This window comes from Populus nigra, chromosome 13 (genome assembly GCF_951802175.1).
Source record: "Populus nigra chromosome 13, ddPopNigr1.1, whole genome shotgun sequence".
NCBI lineage: Eukaryota > Viridiplantae > Streptophyta > Magnoliopsida > Malpighiales > Salicaceae > Populus > Populus nigra.
The window spans coordinates 10,857,666-10,876,148 of record NC_084864.1 but is presented as its reverse complement, the minus strand read 5'-3'; the positions used below and the strand labels follow the sequence as shown (position 1 = coordinate 10,876,148).

Here is an 18,483-nt window from a genome sequence, read left to right as displayed (position 1 = left end):
GCCGTTTTATAGAAGGAATATTCAATAACCATGTTAAACGTCATCGTTTTGTGCCTCTTTGTATTTCACCTTGAATAAAGCAGCTTGCTTTTTACTGCAGGGACTCCTTTGTTAACAAAAAGAAAGCAAAACCCCATCTTTGGCCATAGTAGAAAAGAGAGAATCAATTGCAAGAAAAAAGGGTCAGTCTTTTTCTTTGCGTAAAGAAGTTTAGTTGATGGGTAAGGTTCATTTGCTTTTTTCTTTTTTTGGAAATCGTTTGTAGTTTTATTTCTGCTTCTAAAGTTTATTTATTTATTTTTACATGCATAACATGTTTTATAGCAGAGGAAGGAGGGGGAGAAGAACAGTTTGAAGTGGAATCATCAAAGAGTGAGAAAGTGGAGGTGGTGAAGGAAGGAGTAGCTTCTATAGCATTATTGCCATCTGGGTCCATTTCCGGTCACTTCATTCAGCTGCCCCACTCCATTTGCTATGGTCTTCATGGCACTGGTACCCCTAAACTCCACCTCACTATGTATATGTGTGTGTTTAAATGTATGCTTATGCCTAAGTGGGTCAATGAAGTGTTACTGGTCTGGAAAAAAGAAATGGATGCAAGTTCTGTACTTGAACTATGGACAGGAAAAGAGAAAAACAAACCAAAGTTTCAAGTCTTTTATCCGCCAGAACTTTTGGTGCAAGGGAATATTTGGAACTTGGAAGAGTGTTATTTGTCAATAATATTTATTTGTCAAATTTTCTTATAATATTAATACAAATTGGTTTTCATGGTGTTGTTTGCGATAAATTATAGATGTTCCAGCGAAAATTAGTGCTTTTAGAGGTCTTCATTTACAGTGTATAAAGATGCTAAAAATTATACGAAGCATGTCTCTTGATACTTGGTTCTTGCTAATTTCTCTTTTCTGTTTTGGCTGATTTGTGAAAAGACGAAAAAGAAGAACAAGTTATTTTCTTGTATTATTTATGCGGGAAGAAACTGAAACTATTTAGAATCGTAAAGTCACACTGAAGCTTTTTTGTTATTTGAATGCACATTCTGGCATAAATTGTATTGCTGTTAAGACTTTCTGGCAGCTCCATATGCGGTACTAACATTCCAAATTCATTTGATGCTCTCGAGCATTGCACTACCTGATGGCAGTCACCAATCGCACCATAGTGGAGTCCTGCATTTGAACTTGCAATGATGATATGACCTATACAATTATGAAAAGGAAATGTATACATGTGACATTCTGAGTGTTTTGACATTCAAATAACAAGTGAATCCAAGTGCTTACACGTGCTGGGGAGATATTTTTTCATGACCTGGTCTATTAGACCAAATGAATCATGTTGGGGCATATCAGGTTGGACATATTACCATTGATGTGCCAGCATGATTGATTTGTTTTAGAAAAGCTGAGTCTATGTAATAATTCTCCTGCCTAGAATGTTTCTAGATCTTAGAGATATTTTCTTGAAACAAAATTTGCTTAGTGGCCATCTTCTGTAAGAATTGATGTAAAAATCTCTTTCCATAAAGACTTACTTTTGATATGTTTCCGCGAATTATTTTCCTATTCTAAACTAATTCTTTTATGGTGAAAAGAATTAGCTTGTGAGAGGGAGTGTAGCAGAGGAGAGGATTATCGCCTGATCAAACTTACAATTGTTGACTTCAACGTATGGCGTGTTTGTTTCTTCCTTTTCCTTCTGTAATTCTTTTCTTTTTTCCGGGCTGTTGTTAACCACCCTTTTGTTTGTTTTGGTTGTCTCTAATTTATAACAGAGTGGGAAAGAACAAGCTGTTGTAGTTGAGTGTAAAGGCCATGATGCTGCCCGATTCCATAACGTTGATCAAGCTCATGGGTAAGCCATCTGGGATTTACTGTTAGTTTCAGATTAACATCTGAGTTGGGAATCAGTTCCATTTCATGACTCTTTTCTTTTATTTATTTTTTTCTTTAAAAAAACAAACTTTCTGATGTTTTTAAGTTTGTTTTAACTCATGCAAGTTAATTATCTTCTGTATTTGTGCTCCATAATTAGTTTGTGCATGCAAGAGTGACATATGTTTCATCAATTGGATTATGGATAAAATGTCAATGATAGACCTCATCCCAGTAATTAGTGATTAATGATTTACACAAGCTATATTCTGATTGACTTTTAGCAATTAATTCAAGTATAGTTCATAAACTTCCATGTGTTCCTCAGAAATTATTGAATTATTTAAGCTTGATTCTGATAACATTTTGTGACAGCTCCTATCACTCACTCCAATTTAAATTGTAATCCCTCAATGTATTTGAGCTTACTACTAGATCCATCTCTTATTAAGAAACTGGGATTTGTTTCTCTGTTCAAATATAGACCCTCAGCGATGAATTATTGCACTAACATGTCCTCTGTTGTGTGTAACAGCTGGGAAAAGGATATTGTAGGTATGGTAGAAGAAAAACATGGGAAGAAAAAGATTCATGTTTCATTTGAGTGTGAGACACTGAAAGCTGACAAAGCAGCTGAAGACCACATCAAGCAGTTCATGCCGAAATTGGCTGGGCTAGATGCTGTTGGTACTTTTTTTCTATCTGACCTTGCTGCCCACTGGATATTTTTTGAATCTTTTATTAGTCCAAGCAGTAAACGTCAACCCCTATGTGGCATTACAAGAAATATGCACCATATTCAGCATTTAACTGTCTTTTGACTGATTCAGCTAAATAATAGTTTTGTTTGACGAGCAAAACAAACTTAGCTTGTGTTCATGTCAATTTTAACAGAGAAAAGTGCTACAGCATTTAAACGTCACAAAATTTTCTGATTCCGTATCAAATTACTATAGACTTTCCAGAACAAGCTTAAATAATTTGTGACGCTTTAAAAGACAGTCAAATTCACTGCATGTCATTTTTGCACAAGTTTGAGTCCTTGATCACACTCATCCTCAATTTAACAGATAGGACAGAATTATACATATTGAATTATGGTCATGGCAAGTTCCTTGGAACCCAAATGGCACATTGATTCTTATACTTGTTTTCACATTGACATATGGTGTCCCAAACTTGGAACTTCTTTAAGTAATGTTACAGCATTTGGTTTATGCAAGGCGATATATGAACTGTTTAGAGCTTGAAAAGCAATCAACTCGCTGAAGTTTGAAATTGTGCAGTTAACATTGGGAGGATGAGCATTTCAGGATTGGACTTTGAAGCAGAGGATGCTGGTGTTAAGCAGACTATGATTCAATAGAGATATACCTCTATCCTTGTCTGTATATGCTACTGCATACTATATGTTAATCTATGACAAGAAGCTAGTTAATCACATGCAGCTATACCTTTTTTGCGTTATCATAAAATAAGCAATTTAATGCTTGATTATGCAACCAAGTTTATTGAGACAAGTCTTCTAGATCAAATATGCACTTCGAAACTAAGGCTTTGATGATTTACTGCTTCGTTTCCCTGATAAAGAAGAAGGTCTACAGCTTCAATTCCTTAAAAAGTGATTATTAGATTTTTTGCTTATCCTATTATTCATATCAGGGAAAATCCATCCAGACATCTTGAACTTGAGGGCTCTGTTAAATTTCGTTACCAATTCTTTTTACAGCTCGATCAACTCCCATCCAAATTGTGCCCATCTTGTGCACAATGAACAAATTCGGGGCCTGCTTTCCAAAGCGCAATATAACTAACATTAAGGCTTTCTACCTTGGGGAGCTTAGGAACAGCCCTTAATGCCGCATCTCTTCCTAGACGCTCGTTGCATAGGGGAAAGGATGAGAAGGGCTAAAAAAGTTCAGACAGTTCAAAACCCAACAACGGGGAGAAGGATCGTTTTCTTTGTCAAGTCAACCTGAGGTCTTGTCACTTCTGTGTCTAGTATCAATAATAAACCAACTGGTTTGCTTATAAGAATTTGGAAAATGGCTTCGCAGAGGAATACATTTTCATACGGCAAAACTTAAATTCAACCAGAGGACAGACCGGCAGCCCTCCAATGAGAATATTTGCTAAATTCCTATTATTATAAATTATAATTATTGAAAAAAAAAATAATAGGTATCAATGAATCCACTGCTCATTCCTACAGTGATTTCCCTTTTTTTTTGGTCCCTTTTATTTTTTATGCTTTGGTCCTTCAATTTTTTCTTTTACATTGCTTTGATTTGAAATTGGTCTTGATGATTTGTTTTTTATATATGAATATGGGAATCTCAAGGTGTGGAGAAAATATTTTGTCACGATTAATTTTTAGTTTTACAAAACAAAATTCAATTTAATTAATTTAAAATAATTAGAACTTCAAGTACCATATTTGAAGCTTAAAGGAATATCCAATCCCTTTTTTTTTTTGGCTATCATCATGGATTGATTTTTACTGTCAATGAGGGGTTCATGTTCCTTTTTTTAAAATTTCAGTTCCTCAACTTTCTTTTTCTTTCAAATTGATCTCTCCGTGTTGGTTTTATTTGGGATTTGACTAGATAGTTTGTTTTGATTATCTTAATATGAAGATTTTGCAATATTAAAAAAAATATTTTAGTTCAGTTGATACTTGTTTTTGCAAAATAAAATAAAATTTAGTTTATTTAAAATAATTAAGTGTTAAATGATCAAAATAGAAATTAAAAAATAAATTTGGAATGAGGTAAACAAGCATGTCAAATAGGCTACCAGGTAGGAGGTGTCCACAAGATTCAAGCGGTCATGAAGAGTCTCCAAGTGGTCAAACAACGACTTTCACGAAAGCGTTGGAAGTGTCACCCCACACTCTTCCCCTCCCTCTTTTCTTTCTCCCCTCTTCGAGAATTACACTAGCCTACCAAAATTAAAAGATGTCATGTCATTTTTTTTTTGTATCAAATTTGATTCTTATTTTGTTGATTGTTATTTGTTTTGTTTTTTATCTTTTTTTTAATTGATTTCTTTTTCAATTTCATCTCTCACACATTTGGTTTCATTTTATTTTTATGTCAAATTTGGTTTTCATTCTTTTGATTGCTATTTGTTTTGTCTTTTATCCTTTTTTATTATTTTTTTTTTAAATTTCATTCATCGATATTTTATTGATTGTGGATTTGTCTTTGTGATCTTTATGGATTTGCCTTCTATGAAATTAATTATTGTCTCATGACTTGGATCACTAGTTTTGAAGATTAGCTCGAGTTGACTTAAGATTTTTTTAAGTTATTTTTTTCAATTTCATCCTAAATATTGAGTTGGTTAAGGATTGAATTTCATGATTTTTTTCACTTTTCTTTCTATGAGGTCATCCCGATCTCATGTCAAGAGTCATGGGCTTAATGAGTTACCTAGGTTGACTTTAGTCTTTTTTTCATTACCATTTTTTAGATTGAATCTTTTTTTTTTTTTAAGTTTTGCCTTTCAATATTATGTTGTCTTGGATTTGACTTTTATTGTTTTATTCAATTTGTTTTTTATAAAGTTATCTCAATTTCACGACTAAGTCACATATTTATATTATGTTGTCTAGAATTTGAGTTTCATTTTTTTATTTGATATATTTATATTATGTTGTCTAGAATTTGAGTTTCATTTTTTTATTTGATTCAGTTTTATGACCCGATCACTTATGTGACAGGCTACCTTGAGTGGTCTCAATTTAGTTTTTTGATTTTTTTTTTAATTTAATTTTATCCTACTATATTTAATTCGCTGAAAATTAAACTTTAAATTTTTTTCATTTTACTTTATATAAAATTATGATATTTTCATTTAATTTTTACTTGAAAACTTTATAACAATATTAAGAGAAAATCTTTTCATAATATTAACAAACATTTATTTAATTTAATATCATTATCTATTTTTTAATTATATTATTAAATTAACCACACCTATTAAATCAAAATAAGTTAATGACATTAATCTCATATTTTTCTTGCTTCTTATCCCTCAGCATTCTTTTTTTTTAAAAGATTGAGAAAAACTGACCCAACCGCTACCCAGCCCGCGGCGCAGAGCATTTCTATAACAGTCGGAGAAGCAAGGAACACAGTGGAGTGTCAAGTTGTACACACGTACTCCATCCTTCACTGGAACTAATATAAATTATGCCACGGAAGCAAAATATAAACCTCCGCAGAGGGCATACAGGAGGTTGAACCTTCTAATTTGCATCAAGATTTTCATAGAAAATCGAAGGGTAAAGCAACTGATCGATCATAGACAACAGGGGTCTGAATTATTGCAGTTACCAATCTGCCATGAAAGTACAAATATGGGCATACATAAAAAGCACACAGTATTACACGCTCACAGTAAGTAACAGATGATTAAAGCTCGTCAGCAACAGCCTCCAGCCCTTCTCTATGAAACAAGTGACCTGGGCAGGAACAGGAAGCAATGTTGTTGAAGTCTAGAAGAGATTGTGAGGGTTGGTTACAGCTTCAGGGCAATATAGGGTAGCCTATCCCTTCTCTTCCACATTTGCTCAGTCCACAAGAAACAATCCAAGCCTGCTAAGACAATTGTTAGAAAGAAAGAAAAAAAAGACTATCAATTGTAGAAATTTCTGGAAATGAAAAGCACATAAAACACCTTAACAGTCAGTAGCATCTAAGTTCTCAGCAGAAAACGCATGCTCTTCCATGCCCGCACAACCACAGACACTGAATATAGTCTTACAGGTTGTTACTTTGTTGTTCATGGCAAATCGAAGATGTCTCTTTGACAACAGTCAAAAACCCCCCAGAATTTTATCTCAGTTCCTTTCTAACAAAGAGTAAATTACTCAGTAAAGGAGGGTACCTGCATGTACTCTGACTCACTCCAGCTCAGAAACCTCCTCGGAATCTGACAATGGTAAGAGAGTGCATATTCCAAGAACATGTCCATTGAGGCACACATAATATTCAATGCAGTCGTCATAGGCACCCAGTCTGCAGCTGGCACTCTGTGGAATCATTTCAGCTTGCTGCATGCTCCACAACTTCGCTTTACAATAAGGACACACCTCGGTTGGGTGAAGCTGGGCCCCCCTTTTAATCAGCATTTTCCGGACCTTTGACATTGAGAATGACTTAAAAATTCCTCGGAAAAATCCTACATCCCCTTCATCCCCTTGGTCAAGATGTTCACAGGGGTCAGACACATACAATACATCTGTCCTGCACTGTGGCAAAAGAAAGCTCTTCCCTGACGTCCTAGAAAACCGAGTCCTATAAACAAAATGACCAGGAATGTGAACATTATTAAACAGGCCACCCTTGGTACATCCTGAGCAGTAAATAAGCAGCTTCCCAAGTGCCCTCCAATTCCCATCAACGCTGTGACTTCCACTGGACTGCAGATCAAGCATCATCTTTGGAGCCCTTGCTCGGCAAAATGCCTTCCACAATACTCGCTTGGCAAAATCATCAAACCATTTGCATACACACGACAGAGTAGCAATCAACTTAGGGTTCCAGTTCAGCTGTTGAAACACTAAAAAAATCACATCTTCACTTAGATGCCCTTTTATGCATTGACAGCTGGAGGAGTGTACGCAACGATATTGCTTTGTTAAAATCATTGTCTCCACCTAGTACGATAGTATATATGATAACAAAGATAATCAGTACTTGTTGTAAATTCCTATCAAGATCAACACAGTTAAAAGTCAACAGTTATAGCATTTGACGACCAAATTTGTCAAGTTGAAAACAAAGGTCAGGCTGATTTCTATTGGAGAAACAACTGGTTGACAGTGCAATTCAGGGGCAAAGAGAACCTGTAAAGACTAGATCCATATGTTGTTTATATGTATAATATAATAATAAGAAATGTATATTAAATACCGTTCATATCATAGTCATGGGAGTGAATACGGTTCACTTATGGAGTCATATATACCAACAAATTAACCATTCAAATCATCTATTCTCATTCAATAACATGAATGAGTGCCAGCAATAATGATGTTAAGTCAAGAAAATTCATGAACTGTGATCTTAATGAATAAATCTACTATCTCCTGCTATAATTAATCTAGAAGTTAAGCGGAAAAAAAAATGTAAAATTGAAAGCACACAGCATCATAATCTTCAACGGAACCACAAAAGATACAATTGCAACAAACTTTAGTTGAAAAACGAAATCCTATCAAACAATGTCCAACATTAACCTATATGTGAGTACTAATACAACCTTCTGAGCTACATATGCATTGCTCAGTAAAAACGAACTCCAGCGCTTCTGTTCGAAAGTGCACATGCCTTAACCATGCATAACATTTTATAGAAACTTGCCACGGTACAAGTTGACACTTACTCCTAACCATTAAAAACTTCAAAACTTGTTTAAGTTCCATAATCTCAAGCATCACATAGCAAACTACAACAACGATTTTCTCAATGCATGTGAGTTACCCTCCAAAACTTAGATCCACAAGAACAATTTATCAAACTGCAAGCCACTTAAACCAAAAAAATAAAAATAAAAATAAAAATGCAATCACTTAATCTAAGAAAAACCCACTTCACATATTCACTTGATTATGCAAAAACAGCACTTGAGGTTGAAGAGCTAAAAAAGACCCTAGCCCACATCAAAATCAAACAAGAAAAAGCAAATAAGTTAAAAGTGGATAGGATCGTAATTAAAATCACATCAAAAACCTAAAATTTCCTACCTCAGCAAAACAAGTATCCTCTTCTCATACCCTCAAAAACCCTAAAAAACCAAATTTACACCAAAAAAATGAAGCAAAGATTAGGCTTTTTGTGAAGCACTTGTTAAAAATAAAATACTTCACCAAAAAAAAGCCGGAAACTGTGACCACTTACATGCACATAAACACCTTGAGTCGTATTTCGGTCCAAAGTGAGAAATAACGCACTCCAGAGAGAGGAGTATGGAGAGTAAAGGAAATGCAGAGATTGGAGCGAGACAGATAGAGCAGACGGCTTTCTTGAGGCTGCATATAGGAGAAGAAAATAGTTTTATATTTCTTGAACAGATACAGTTACGTGCTTATTTTTATTTTCAAATCAAAACCATTCATATTTCGCCACGCAAGAGTATAAAGAGCAAGTGGGTTCTTACAGCGGCTCATGTGTTAGCAGCTCATTGGTGGTTGTTTGGGAGAGAATGACAGTCAGGTGGATAAGTAGAACCCATACTTATGGGGTATTTTTAAAATTTGAGGGAAATGAAATGCCAAGAGCACTACTACTACTACACACTGTCCACAGGAGAAAGATTCTAAAGCCCCAACATTTTTCCACGTGTCAGGTGTAGATTTTTTCACAGCATATTTTATTATTGGATTGATGACCACTGTCTGTGTGCCTCTTTGGCATCCTTTGATTGGGTATATTTCCATGTTTCAGATTGTGTTTGAGATTCTCTCTCGTTGCTGTTTGAGCTGGTTTGTTTATTTTACAAGTAATTTTTATTAAAAAATATATTAAAATAATATTTTATTTTTATTTTTTTATTTTTAATATCATTATATTAAAACAATCTAAAATATTAAAAAAATTATTTTAAGTATTAAAAATTTCAAATTTTAGGCCAACATTATTTTGATCCCATGCTAAACTTTATTTAGGGACATTTAAAATTGCGTTTTGGATAATATTTTTAAAATAATTAATTTTTTTTAAAATTATTTTGTTGTGTTTTTTTTATTTAAATCACAATATCTAAAAGTCCACTAAATCTCAACTAATCCAGTCGAGCTAGGACGATTCACTAAAAAATAAGCTTTTATGATAATATATTTCATTTACAAGGCTTGAATTCAAGATTTTATTTAAAGTAAACAAGTATCAAACCACTTGACTCAACTATGATTGATTTTGATCGTTTTAATATAATATAATGATATTAAAAATAATTTTTTTAAATAAATTAAAAAATAATCATTACTATTCTTTTAAATAAGTTATTAATAAATTATAAATGAATGTGGAAATTGATTGATGTTATAGTGATGATGTTGCTGCATGACAACATTTGCTGACAAACCATACATGGATTTTGCTGACAACATTTGCACTTGTCTGAAGGCCAAACCTATTTGCAAGCATGATTTTGTGCGAACCCACCATGCATGATTTTATATGATGGATGGCTTGTCTGCAACGAAGTTGTTGATTAGAAACAATTTTTTTTTTAATTTTAAATTCAATTCCTAATAAAGTTGCATGATACTAGGTGGTGCTATAATGTTCATGCAAATAACATCGATAATATATACTTTAATTATTTGTTGAATGTGATGGTATTTCTTAGTAGCATCCTCTCTTCCAATTCACCATGTTTTAGATCATTTCAATTTGTTTATATTAAAAATAAAATTTAAAAATAAAAAAGTTATTATATTAATGTATTAAAAAAATATTTTAAAAAACAATTATTACCACGATACCAAACTCATTATACATTAAAAGAGGACACCATTTAAATAAAAAAAAAATTAAACAATAAATACTCGAGTAACATGTGCAGCCGGTTTGATCTATGATTAACAAGTTAATTATATATGTTTTAAATTGAAATAACATCATTATAATTTTTTTAATTAAATGATGCACTTTAATTTTTGTTTTGAAATTTTTTCATTTAAAAAAATAAAAGGTTTAAATCAATGTTGTTTTTAATTTTTTTTTAATATGAAATGATGTTATTTTTATGCCAATGCACTATTAATGTTGTTTTTAATTTTTTTTTAATATGAAATGATGTTATTTTTATGCCAATGCACTATTACTTTGATATCAGTTTGGGTGTTAAGGTGACAACTACTCTAGAGGATCCAAGTTCTATTATCAACTTCTTCAGAAGCATCCATCTTAATCACCATTTTATTAATGGTCTATAGGTGACCATTATCAGGAACATTCTTGATTTTTTTGAAAATATTTTTTTTACTTGAAAATATATCAAATTAATTAATTTATAGATAACCATAATTATAAACATTTGTGGTGTTTATTAAAAATATATCTAGTTAATACTTATTTAAAATAAATGCACTTTTAAAAAGTAAGTAAAAACAGAAACTAAGATGCTCCTAAATATATTAAGATAGTATTCGGTATTGTGATAATAATTGTTTTTTAAAGTGTTTTTTGCTTGAAAATACATTAAAATAATGTTTTTTAAAATTATTTTTAATATCAGCACAACAAAATGATCTAAAAATATTAAAAATTAAATAATTTTTTTTAAAAATAATTTTTTAAAAAACACAGCCAGCTGCTTAACCAAACAGAATCTAAGTTGAAATTGTCTTGCCCTTTTCCAAACCTGTATACACTAATATCCACAATAACCAACAATATACTATTATTTTCAAAATTAGAGCAATATTGAAAAATTCATCCTTAGGTTATAAGCGAAGCATTTAAGAATGTGGTTTTAATTGTTTACTGAAGTATTTTTTTTATTTAAAAATATATTAAAGCAATATTTTTTTATTTATATCAACATATCAGAGTAATTTTAAAATATAAAAAAATAAATTTTAAACAATAAGTTTTACCCAACCACCGTCTGTAACGCAGGAGCAGGTGGGTGTTTCAAGAACAGTAAAAGCAAACCATTTTCGTTTACACAAAATAGAGCCCCTGCCTGCTCTCTGAGAGGACAACAAGAAAGACATGCAGCGGCGTCATGAGAATGACATTTGTGAATGCCCGACTGACAAGGGGAAGGGCTTTTGGGACAAAACCTTCTTCTTGCTCGATGACTCCTGCTAAAGGCAGATGTGCCATGCCAACCACTTGCTGGAATTATGGGTGTACCAGCCGAAATGGGCACAGCATATTTAACCGGGGCCCCATTTCATTATCTCCTGGATTCTCATCACCCTGCTCTTTAAATTGATATGAAGTAGAACACTCCCATTAATGAAAAATTCAAAAGAAATTCAAGGATAATGCAAATCAAAGGCTGGTATTGAGCAGGATTTTATGAACATAGAAAATGTTGCAAAAGCACAGCAACGATCTTCCATGCTTGAAAAAGAGATTCAAGGATAATGCAAATCAAGTGGTCGTCATGATGATTCGGGTTTGTAATTTCAACTGTTCTAATGCTGGCTAAAAGCAAGTTCACACAAGGTTTATAGACATTATCACTCCACAGAAGTAGTTTGGAAAAGGATCTGGTCTGCCCTCTGTAAACACATCATAATAACAAATGGAAGCAACGGATTAACGATGAATTCAATCACAGAGAAACATGAAATCCCACAAAATACAGATTACACATCACATTTAACAAGAGAAAGCTTAACACACATGATAAATTATGGAAGAAAGAAAAATCATGTCACGCAGCTTTCTTTTGCAAGTCAAACTACACGAGTATACTTGTTTCATTCACAAATAGAATCCAATCATATTAGGTACAAATTTGAAAAAAGAAGATGCATACACTCTGTCTATTAGGCATGTCAAGATCAATACTCATAGGACTTTCCATCCAATTCTATATCCAAGCAATCTAATGTCAACCGGAGCAATCGTTTTTACACTTCCACAACTCATAAACTTGTTAACCACACTTATCAGTGCAAGCTTGGTTTTATTTTCCTACCAATCCTTTGAAAAACCAATGGACTGTTAATGACCAAGCATTCACTTAGACTTAATTGCTTTTTAGAAATTTTTTTCTTATTTTTAGTTTAGCAGTCATTTCCAATTCAAGAAGCAGCATTTGCAGAGGGTTTGCCATCTTGCAGGGAGATTACCGTCTCGAAAGCACCCACCAAGGCCTTAACCTTACTTTTCCTTGTCTCTACAAGTTTGCTTGCTGTTTCTTCTATGACATTATTAAACAGACCCTGCGCATCTTTCTTTCCATGAACATCTTGATGCCTCAAAACAAATTTTCCTGAATCATGTTTGCTGTCAATCACATCACCATCAGCTCCTCTCCTCTTGAAGCTTCTTCGGCCATCAGCTTTGAGATTTTGGTTATCCCCCAACACTCTTCCTCGCCTGAACTTCAACCTCCTTGGACTATTGTTCTCAGACAGAATATCAATCACCCTTCCCCTCCTGAAACGTAATTTCACAGGGTTGCCATCTTTGTCCTCAGAAAGAACCATCCCAGACTTTCTATTCCTCCCTCTGTGTTCTGCTTCCAAAGTCTCTGTCTCTTCAATGCACTCAGTTTCATCGTATTCAGAGGAAGTGTCATCTTCTGCTTCTGTCACAGTATACTCAGACTCTTCTTCATCTTTTTCACTATGGGACATGGAGGAGATAGATTTTGGGAGGGATGGAGACTTTAGTGAAGACAGCAGAGGTGGTGATGCCTCGACAGAAACATTCTCATTGTGATCAGACTCCACATATTTGTTGTCAGCTTTCACCTTGATGACATACAATGTTTTCTCCTGGATCGTGTCACCGTTGGATTCTTTAAGTTTGCTATCGGGTCGAACAGGATTGGCATTCTTATGGGAATTCTTATTCTTGTGCTGCTTAGCATTAATTTCTTTAGTCTGAGGCGTGAGTTTCAAGCTTCTATTCTTCTTTTCATTCAGGCATGCAATTCTAATAGGAGAAGGTTTACTGGACAATGAAGCTCGTGGGGATGCTAGTCCTCTAGCAACACCACTGACTGACCTTCTAGGAGAAAATGAAGCCCTTGGGGATGCTTGTAAATTCTTTGCAACTGTTTTGGAGGTCCCTGTACGCCGTTTGATCTTGATGTCACCATTTCTTCTGGCACCAAAAACTCTTGAAGCATCAGGAGAAGATGATTTTGGATTCAAAGTACTAGCATATTTTGCAGATAATTTTACTTCTTTTGCTTTCGACAACACTTGTTTCATAGAGACCTCTGGTTTTTCAGAAGATGATGCCAAATCCTGCTTGGAGATGCTTGGGGATGAATTGACCTCTGAATCCTTCTTCCTCCCAACAGCCGTTGTCTTTTTCTTCATCCAAATTTCACTTGACCCTGAACCTTGGCCGCCATCCGATTTAGTTGATGATTTGATTTTTGAATTCTCCTTCCTCCGCACAGCTGATGTCTTCTTCCTCATCCAAACCTCACTTGGCCCTGAACCTTGGCTGTCAGCTGATTTAGTTGACACTTCCTGTGTCAATGTCATTTTCTTGAACAGAACTTCACTTGAAACTGGACTTTGGCCGTCAAAAGATTTTGTCAGAGGTAACCCAGCTGAAGATTTTTTCTTGGCCAGAACTTCTCTTGAAACTGGACTTCGGCCGTCAAATGATTTTGTCAGAGGTAACCCAGCTGATGATTTTTTCTTGGCCAGAACTTCTCTTGAAACTGGACTTTGGCCATCAAATGATTTTGCCAGAGGTAATCCAGCTGATGATTCTTTCTTGGCCAGAGCTTCTCTTAACATCGAACTTTGGCTGTCAAAAGACCTTGCTAATAAACCTGTTGGCGTCATCCTCTTAGTCAGGACTTCTTTGAACAGTGGAGTTTGGCGGACAATTGATTTGGTTGACACTTCTCGCTTGATGATCTCAGGACTATTAGCACTGGGGGATTTGGAATTGGGACTGGATTTGACCTTAACCACTGATGTACTGTAGTCCTCTATCTGAGACTCTGCCAAACTTTGGTCATCTGGTAGTTTCTTTATAATCCTTCTTGGAAAGGAACACCTTGCCTTCTCTTCAAATGCATGTTTCCTCCCATATTTACAGAAATCATGACATGAACCAGTAGAAGCTCGAAGATAGTGAGGAAGAATCTCCTTGCTTGTATCCGATGAACTTGATTTTCCCATAGAATTTCTTTTTGAATTACCTCTATCTGCCTCAGCTATTGTTGGGGTCACTGCTAGACTGATGCTTGGCTCAGCCATAAGATACACACAAGATGAAGAGAACAAAAGTATAGAAAACGCAACCCTGCCAACAAAGAACATCCAGTTATGATGGTATAGTTTGAATGCATTATCTAGAGAGAACAAATTCTGGTATTATCCAAAATCTTATTCTAATATTATAACCAGGAAGAGAACTCACAAAAATCTAATCTGATATCACACTGAGTGAAAAACTTTGGACTAGAGAAATCTCAATCTTCAACCTGGAAAGTAAACAACAATCCATTTATGTTTTGAGATCAATGTAAATTTCTTGTAAACCACAGAAAATGATATGAATATCCCACATGAATAGTGAAACAATAAGGAGTAATATAATAATGATTTTACAAATTTCAAGAGAGATAAGCAGAAGAACCACAGACATATCGCTTATTTTATTTTCTGAACTTTAAAGAATTCAAAAGCTCAAATACTACCAATTAACATGCTACGATTGGTTATGTTTGAATTGTTTTACATATCAGATACCAAACGATGTAAAGAAATCGAAAGGGACAAGAAATCAACTTTGACACTGTTTTGAAGGATAGAATCTTTTGGAGGATTGGATCAAACAGAGTAATCAAGAACTTCCAAAGCTTAAAATGAGATAGCAGAGCACCACACAATCTCATAATAGGCAAAACAATATACATAAAGAACATAAAAAAATAGATAAATGGAATCACTTTATTATCCAAGAATGAGAATTTTAACACAAAATCAATCTAATTCAATACTATGCTATTCCAGACATCCTGGAAACCAAAATAAACCATCCACAGCACCAAAAGCATACTCACATATGGATTCTCTTATTCATTTAAACTAACTGACAACTGTTAAATACATTAAAACTAAGATCTTTCAATTTCTCAAACCTACTAACAACAATATTCTTGAACATGCTATTTTCATAGCCACACTAACTGTTTAACAAGGAGACGAAACAATATCAATATAACATGCATTTCTATTCATTTCTTACCGCATACATTAACAAGGATGAGAATTACAATAAGAGCAATCAAACCATAACACACCAATCAAATCCAAATGAAGCTCTCAACCAACATATCACCAAAATCCTAAAAGTTCTAATAATTCACTAAACTAAAAAAAACGAGAAAATAAAAACCCTACATTAAAGCAGGATTTTTGTAACAGAAGACACAAATAAAAGAGAGAAAATAAGAACAGAAACGCACCAAGGACAGGTTTTTTCTCAAAAACCCATGATCAAAACACCATTTCCAAAGGAACCCATTTTTGCAAAACAAAATCCCATCTCGAATTTGTCTAAAAAAAGGAACTTTAGTATAGAAACCAAAGCAATACGAAAAGCTTAAATAAAGAAACGTAACAAAAAGGGAAGATAGTTGTTTTTTTTTTACATACCTGTTGAGAGAAACTGTATATAAAACAAGGGAAATGCAAGTGAAATGAGAATTTGGTCAGTTTTTTTTCTTTAATGATTTAGGGTTGAGAGATCATGCAAGCAACTATGTTTCGTTTTCAGGTTTTGGTATTTCGTATTGGTGGGCTAAGGTTTCTTCTCTCTGTCTGCAATATTATGCGGTTGTTGCCACTATATTTTTACATGTCAAGGAGAGAGGGAGAGATGCGTGTTGCACTATATTATAATTATACTGCCCTTTGCCTTTGCCTTTGCCTGTGCCTTTTTTCTTTTTTGGGTTTTGATTTTACTTCTAGAACTAGCCAAAGTCAAAGATGGAGTTTTTGGGAGGATTTACTAACTTATTTTGGTGGTTAATTTGGAAAAATTGTTGAATTTATTGTATCAATGGAAATTAGGCCTAAATTAATCACGTTTCTCATAATTAAAATGGAATTTCATATTATATTAAATGATGGAATTTAATATTGAAAACTATTTTGAAAATAAAATATGATTTTTCAGATTACTTTATAAATTTATAGGTTCTTGTGGTTTTATTTTTTAAGGTTTCGCCAACAAGTGTTCTTAGGTTATTATTATGAAATATATATATATATATATATATATATATATATATATATATATTTGGTTGAAAAAAATACCAAACAAAAAATAAATATGTTTTTAAAATAAATTTTTATAAAAAATATACATGTTTTATTTATTCTCATAGGTGCCTTAGTATTTTTTATTCTCAACACAATAATTAAATGTTATTTAGATACATTAATTTCTTAAGAAATTGATTGTTAATAACTCAATAATTTAAATTTCAAACGTTTGGAACCGGTTACCAATTATTTTTTAAAAAAAAGCATTGAGCTAGTAATTTTCAAGTAGACATATAAAATTTGAAAATTGAATTTTCTTAATTGTTGCCATATTTAATTAAAATTAATTACTACAACTAATATCTTAAAGAGTATTCTCAAGACACGCTTTATTTTTTTCATTTTCTTTTTTCGGTGGAACCATTTAATTTTATATTTTTTTTTAAGAAAAGAGGAGAATTATATATACCTTCTTGGCGAACATTGACCTCGTTTTAAGTAATTCTTAAAATAATTAATCGTTTTAAAGTATATTATATTTAATTCTCATTTTTGATATTTTGCAATCTATTTTAATATTTTAGATTATAATAGTAAAATTTTCAAAGTTTGACACCTCTGTTTCTGTGAGAATAGTATTGGAATATTATTTATGTAAATTTTTCTGTCATCTCTAATTTAAAGAATGCCTTTTTTTCTAAGATTGAGACATTCCACCCCTTCTTTAGGGTTTTTTCTTTTAATTTTAAATAATTTTTAGTCTTTTAATATTGGATTTACTGATAATTGAATTTAATATTTTTTTTATAATTTTCTATAGGATTTTCAAAAATCTCATAAATTAGATAACAAATTTGGTAAGTTAACCTAAATTAATTCAAGTCGATTTAATATGTTATCATTTTGATATTTAGAAAAAGATGTCATCTTGATTTTTTCAATCAAACTATATTTTTATTAATTATTTAGATTTTCTTTGGATTTTTTGAATTGATTAGGTCACATTATATCAATCTCCGTATAGTTTTTTAAAATTTTTCTATTAAAAAATACACTAACAACATCTTAATATTTTTTTTATATAATAAAAAATAATCCAATCTACAACATAGCATGGAAAATAATCTATTTGACAACAAGCACATTTCATTGAAACAATAATATAATTTTTTTATGTCTTTTGTTGTAATTTTTTTCATCCCTAATTTTCAACATTGAGTTTAAAAAAATAATACCAACAAAGAGGTTTTCATCCTTAATTTTCAAGAGGTTTTCTAGAAAAGGAGAAAAGAAAAAGAAATCACATTTGGGAAAGAGAAACAGGGTTGTAAAAAATTATGCAGATTTATATTTATTATATACGAGGACAAACATGTTTTTTTAATTTAATTTGATTTTTCTCGTTAATTATATAAGTAAATTTTAATTTTTAATTCTTAAATTAAAAACAAGAAAAAAACAATCAAAATATAGAAGGTTTTTTATAATTATAAAAAAAGTGGGTTATTAATATTTTATAGACTATAAAACCATTTGGGAATACGTGCAAACCGCGTGCTCAAAAAATTTAATTATTTTTACTAAAATTTAATATGATTTATATATTTTGGATCGTTTTGATATGCTGATGTCAAAAATAATTTTTTTAAAAAAAAAAAAAAC

At 32.6% G+C, this 18,483-nt stretch overlaps 3 protein-coding genes across 9 annotated transcripts; 1 reads left to right on the top strand and 2 right to left on the bottom strand.

Moving 5' to 3' along the window:
• The first annotated feature begins 60 nt into the window (after nt 1-60).
• Nucleotides 61-3,379, top strand: LOC133671281 (uncharacterized). 3 transcript variants are annotated; one of them, XM_062092004.1, is made up of 6 exons: nt 61-221; nt 328-492; nt 1,598-1,671; nt 1,778-1,857; nt 2,413-2,564; nt 3,164-3,379. In XM_062092004.1, the coding sequence occupies exons 1-6, from the start codon at nt 218-220 to the stop codon at nt 3,241-3,243; spliced, it is 555 nt and encodes a 184-aa protein (XP_061947988.1). In that variant the 5' UTR covers nt 61-217; the 3' UTR covers nt 3,244-3,379. The 3 variants fall into 3 exon arrangements, with proteins under 3 accessions (XP_061947988.1, XP_061947989.1, XP_061947987.1); XM_062092005.1 differs by having other exon boundaries at nt 63-221; nt 325-492; nt 2,413-2,560; XM_062092003.1 differs by having other exon boundaries at nt 64-221; nt 325-492.
• Nucleotides 3,380-6,185: 2,806 nt separating this feature from the next.
• Nucleotides 6,186-9,069, bottom strand: LOC133671499 (EID1-like F-box protein 2). 3 transcript variants are annotated; one of them, XM_062092266.1, is made up of 4 exons: nt 9,045-9,069; nt 8,786-8,916; nt 6,771-7,542; nt 6,186-6,481 (listed from the first exon to the last, which is right to left on the bottom strand). In XM_062092266.1, the coding sequence occupies exons 1-3, from the start codon at nt 9,052-9,054 to the stop codon at nt 6,787-6,789; spliced, it is 897 nt and encodes a 298-aa protein (XP_061948250.1). In that variant the 5' UTR covers nt 9,055-9,069; the 3' UTR covers nt 6,186-6,481; nt 6,771-6,786. The 3 variants fall into 3 exon arrangements, with proteins under 3 accessions (XP_061948250.1, XP_061948249.1, XP_061948251.1); XM_062092265.1 differs by having other exon boundaries at nt 6,186-6,478; XM_062092267.1 differs by lacking the exon at nt 9,045-9,069 and adding an exon at nt 8,632-8,672 and having other exon boundaries at nt 6,186-6,478; nt 8,786-8,944.
• Nucleotides 9,070-12,290: 3,221 nt separating this feature from the next.
• Nucleotides 12,291-16,432, bottom strand: LOC133671487 (uncharacterized). Of its 3 annotated transcripts, XM_062092253.1 has the most exons (4): nt 16,210-16,432; nt 16,020-16,110; nt 14,969-15,032; nt 12,291-14,851 (listed from the first exon to the last, which is right to left on the bottom strand). In XM_062092253.1, exon 4 carries the CDS (start codon nt 14,803-14,805, stop codon nt 12,655-12,657), a length of 2,151 nt encoding a protein of 716 aa, XP_061948237.1. In that variant the 5' UTR covers nt 14,806-14,851; nt 14,969-15,032; nt 16,020-16,110; nt 16,210-16,432; the 3' UTR covers nt 12,291-12,654. The 3 variants fall into 3 exon arrangements, with proteins under 3 accessions (XP_061948237.1, XP_061948236.1, XP_061948238.1); XM_062092252.1 differs by lacking the exon at nt 16,020-16,110; XM_062092254.1 differs by lacking the exons at nt 14,969-15,032; nt 16,020-16,110.
• Between the last annotated feature and the right edge of the window lie 2,051 nt (nt 16,433-18,483).

Excerpts from the sequence above, each read along its gene's own strand:
- LOC133671281 (XM_062092003.1), top strand. Across the intron at positions 1,672-1,777 it reads TTACAATTGTTGACTTCAAC|AGTGGGAAAGAACAAGCTGT; the intron begins GTATGGCGTGTT and ends AATTTATAACAG. Across the intron at positions 2,565-3,163 it reads GGCTGGGCTAGATGCTGTTG|TTAACATTGGGAGGATGAGC; the intron begins GTACTTTTTTTC and ends GAAATTGTGCAG.
- LOC133671499 (XM_062092266.1), bottom strand. Across the intron at positions 7,543-8,785 it reads CTCAAGGTGTTTATGTGCAT|GTGGAGACAATGATTTTAAC; the intron begins GTAAGTGGTCAC and ends CTATCGTACTAG.
- LOC133671487 (XM_062092253.1), bottom strand. The coding sequence starts at position 14,805 with ATGGCTGAGCCAAGCATCAGTCTAGCAGTGACCCCAACAATAGCTGAG.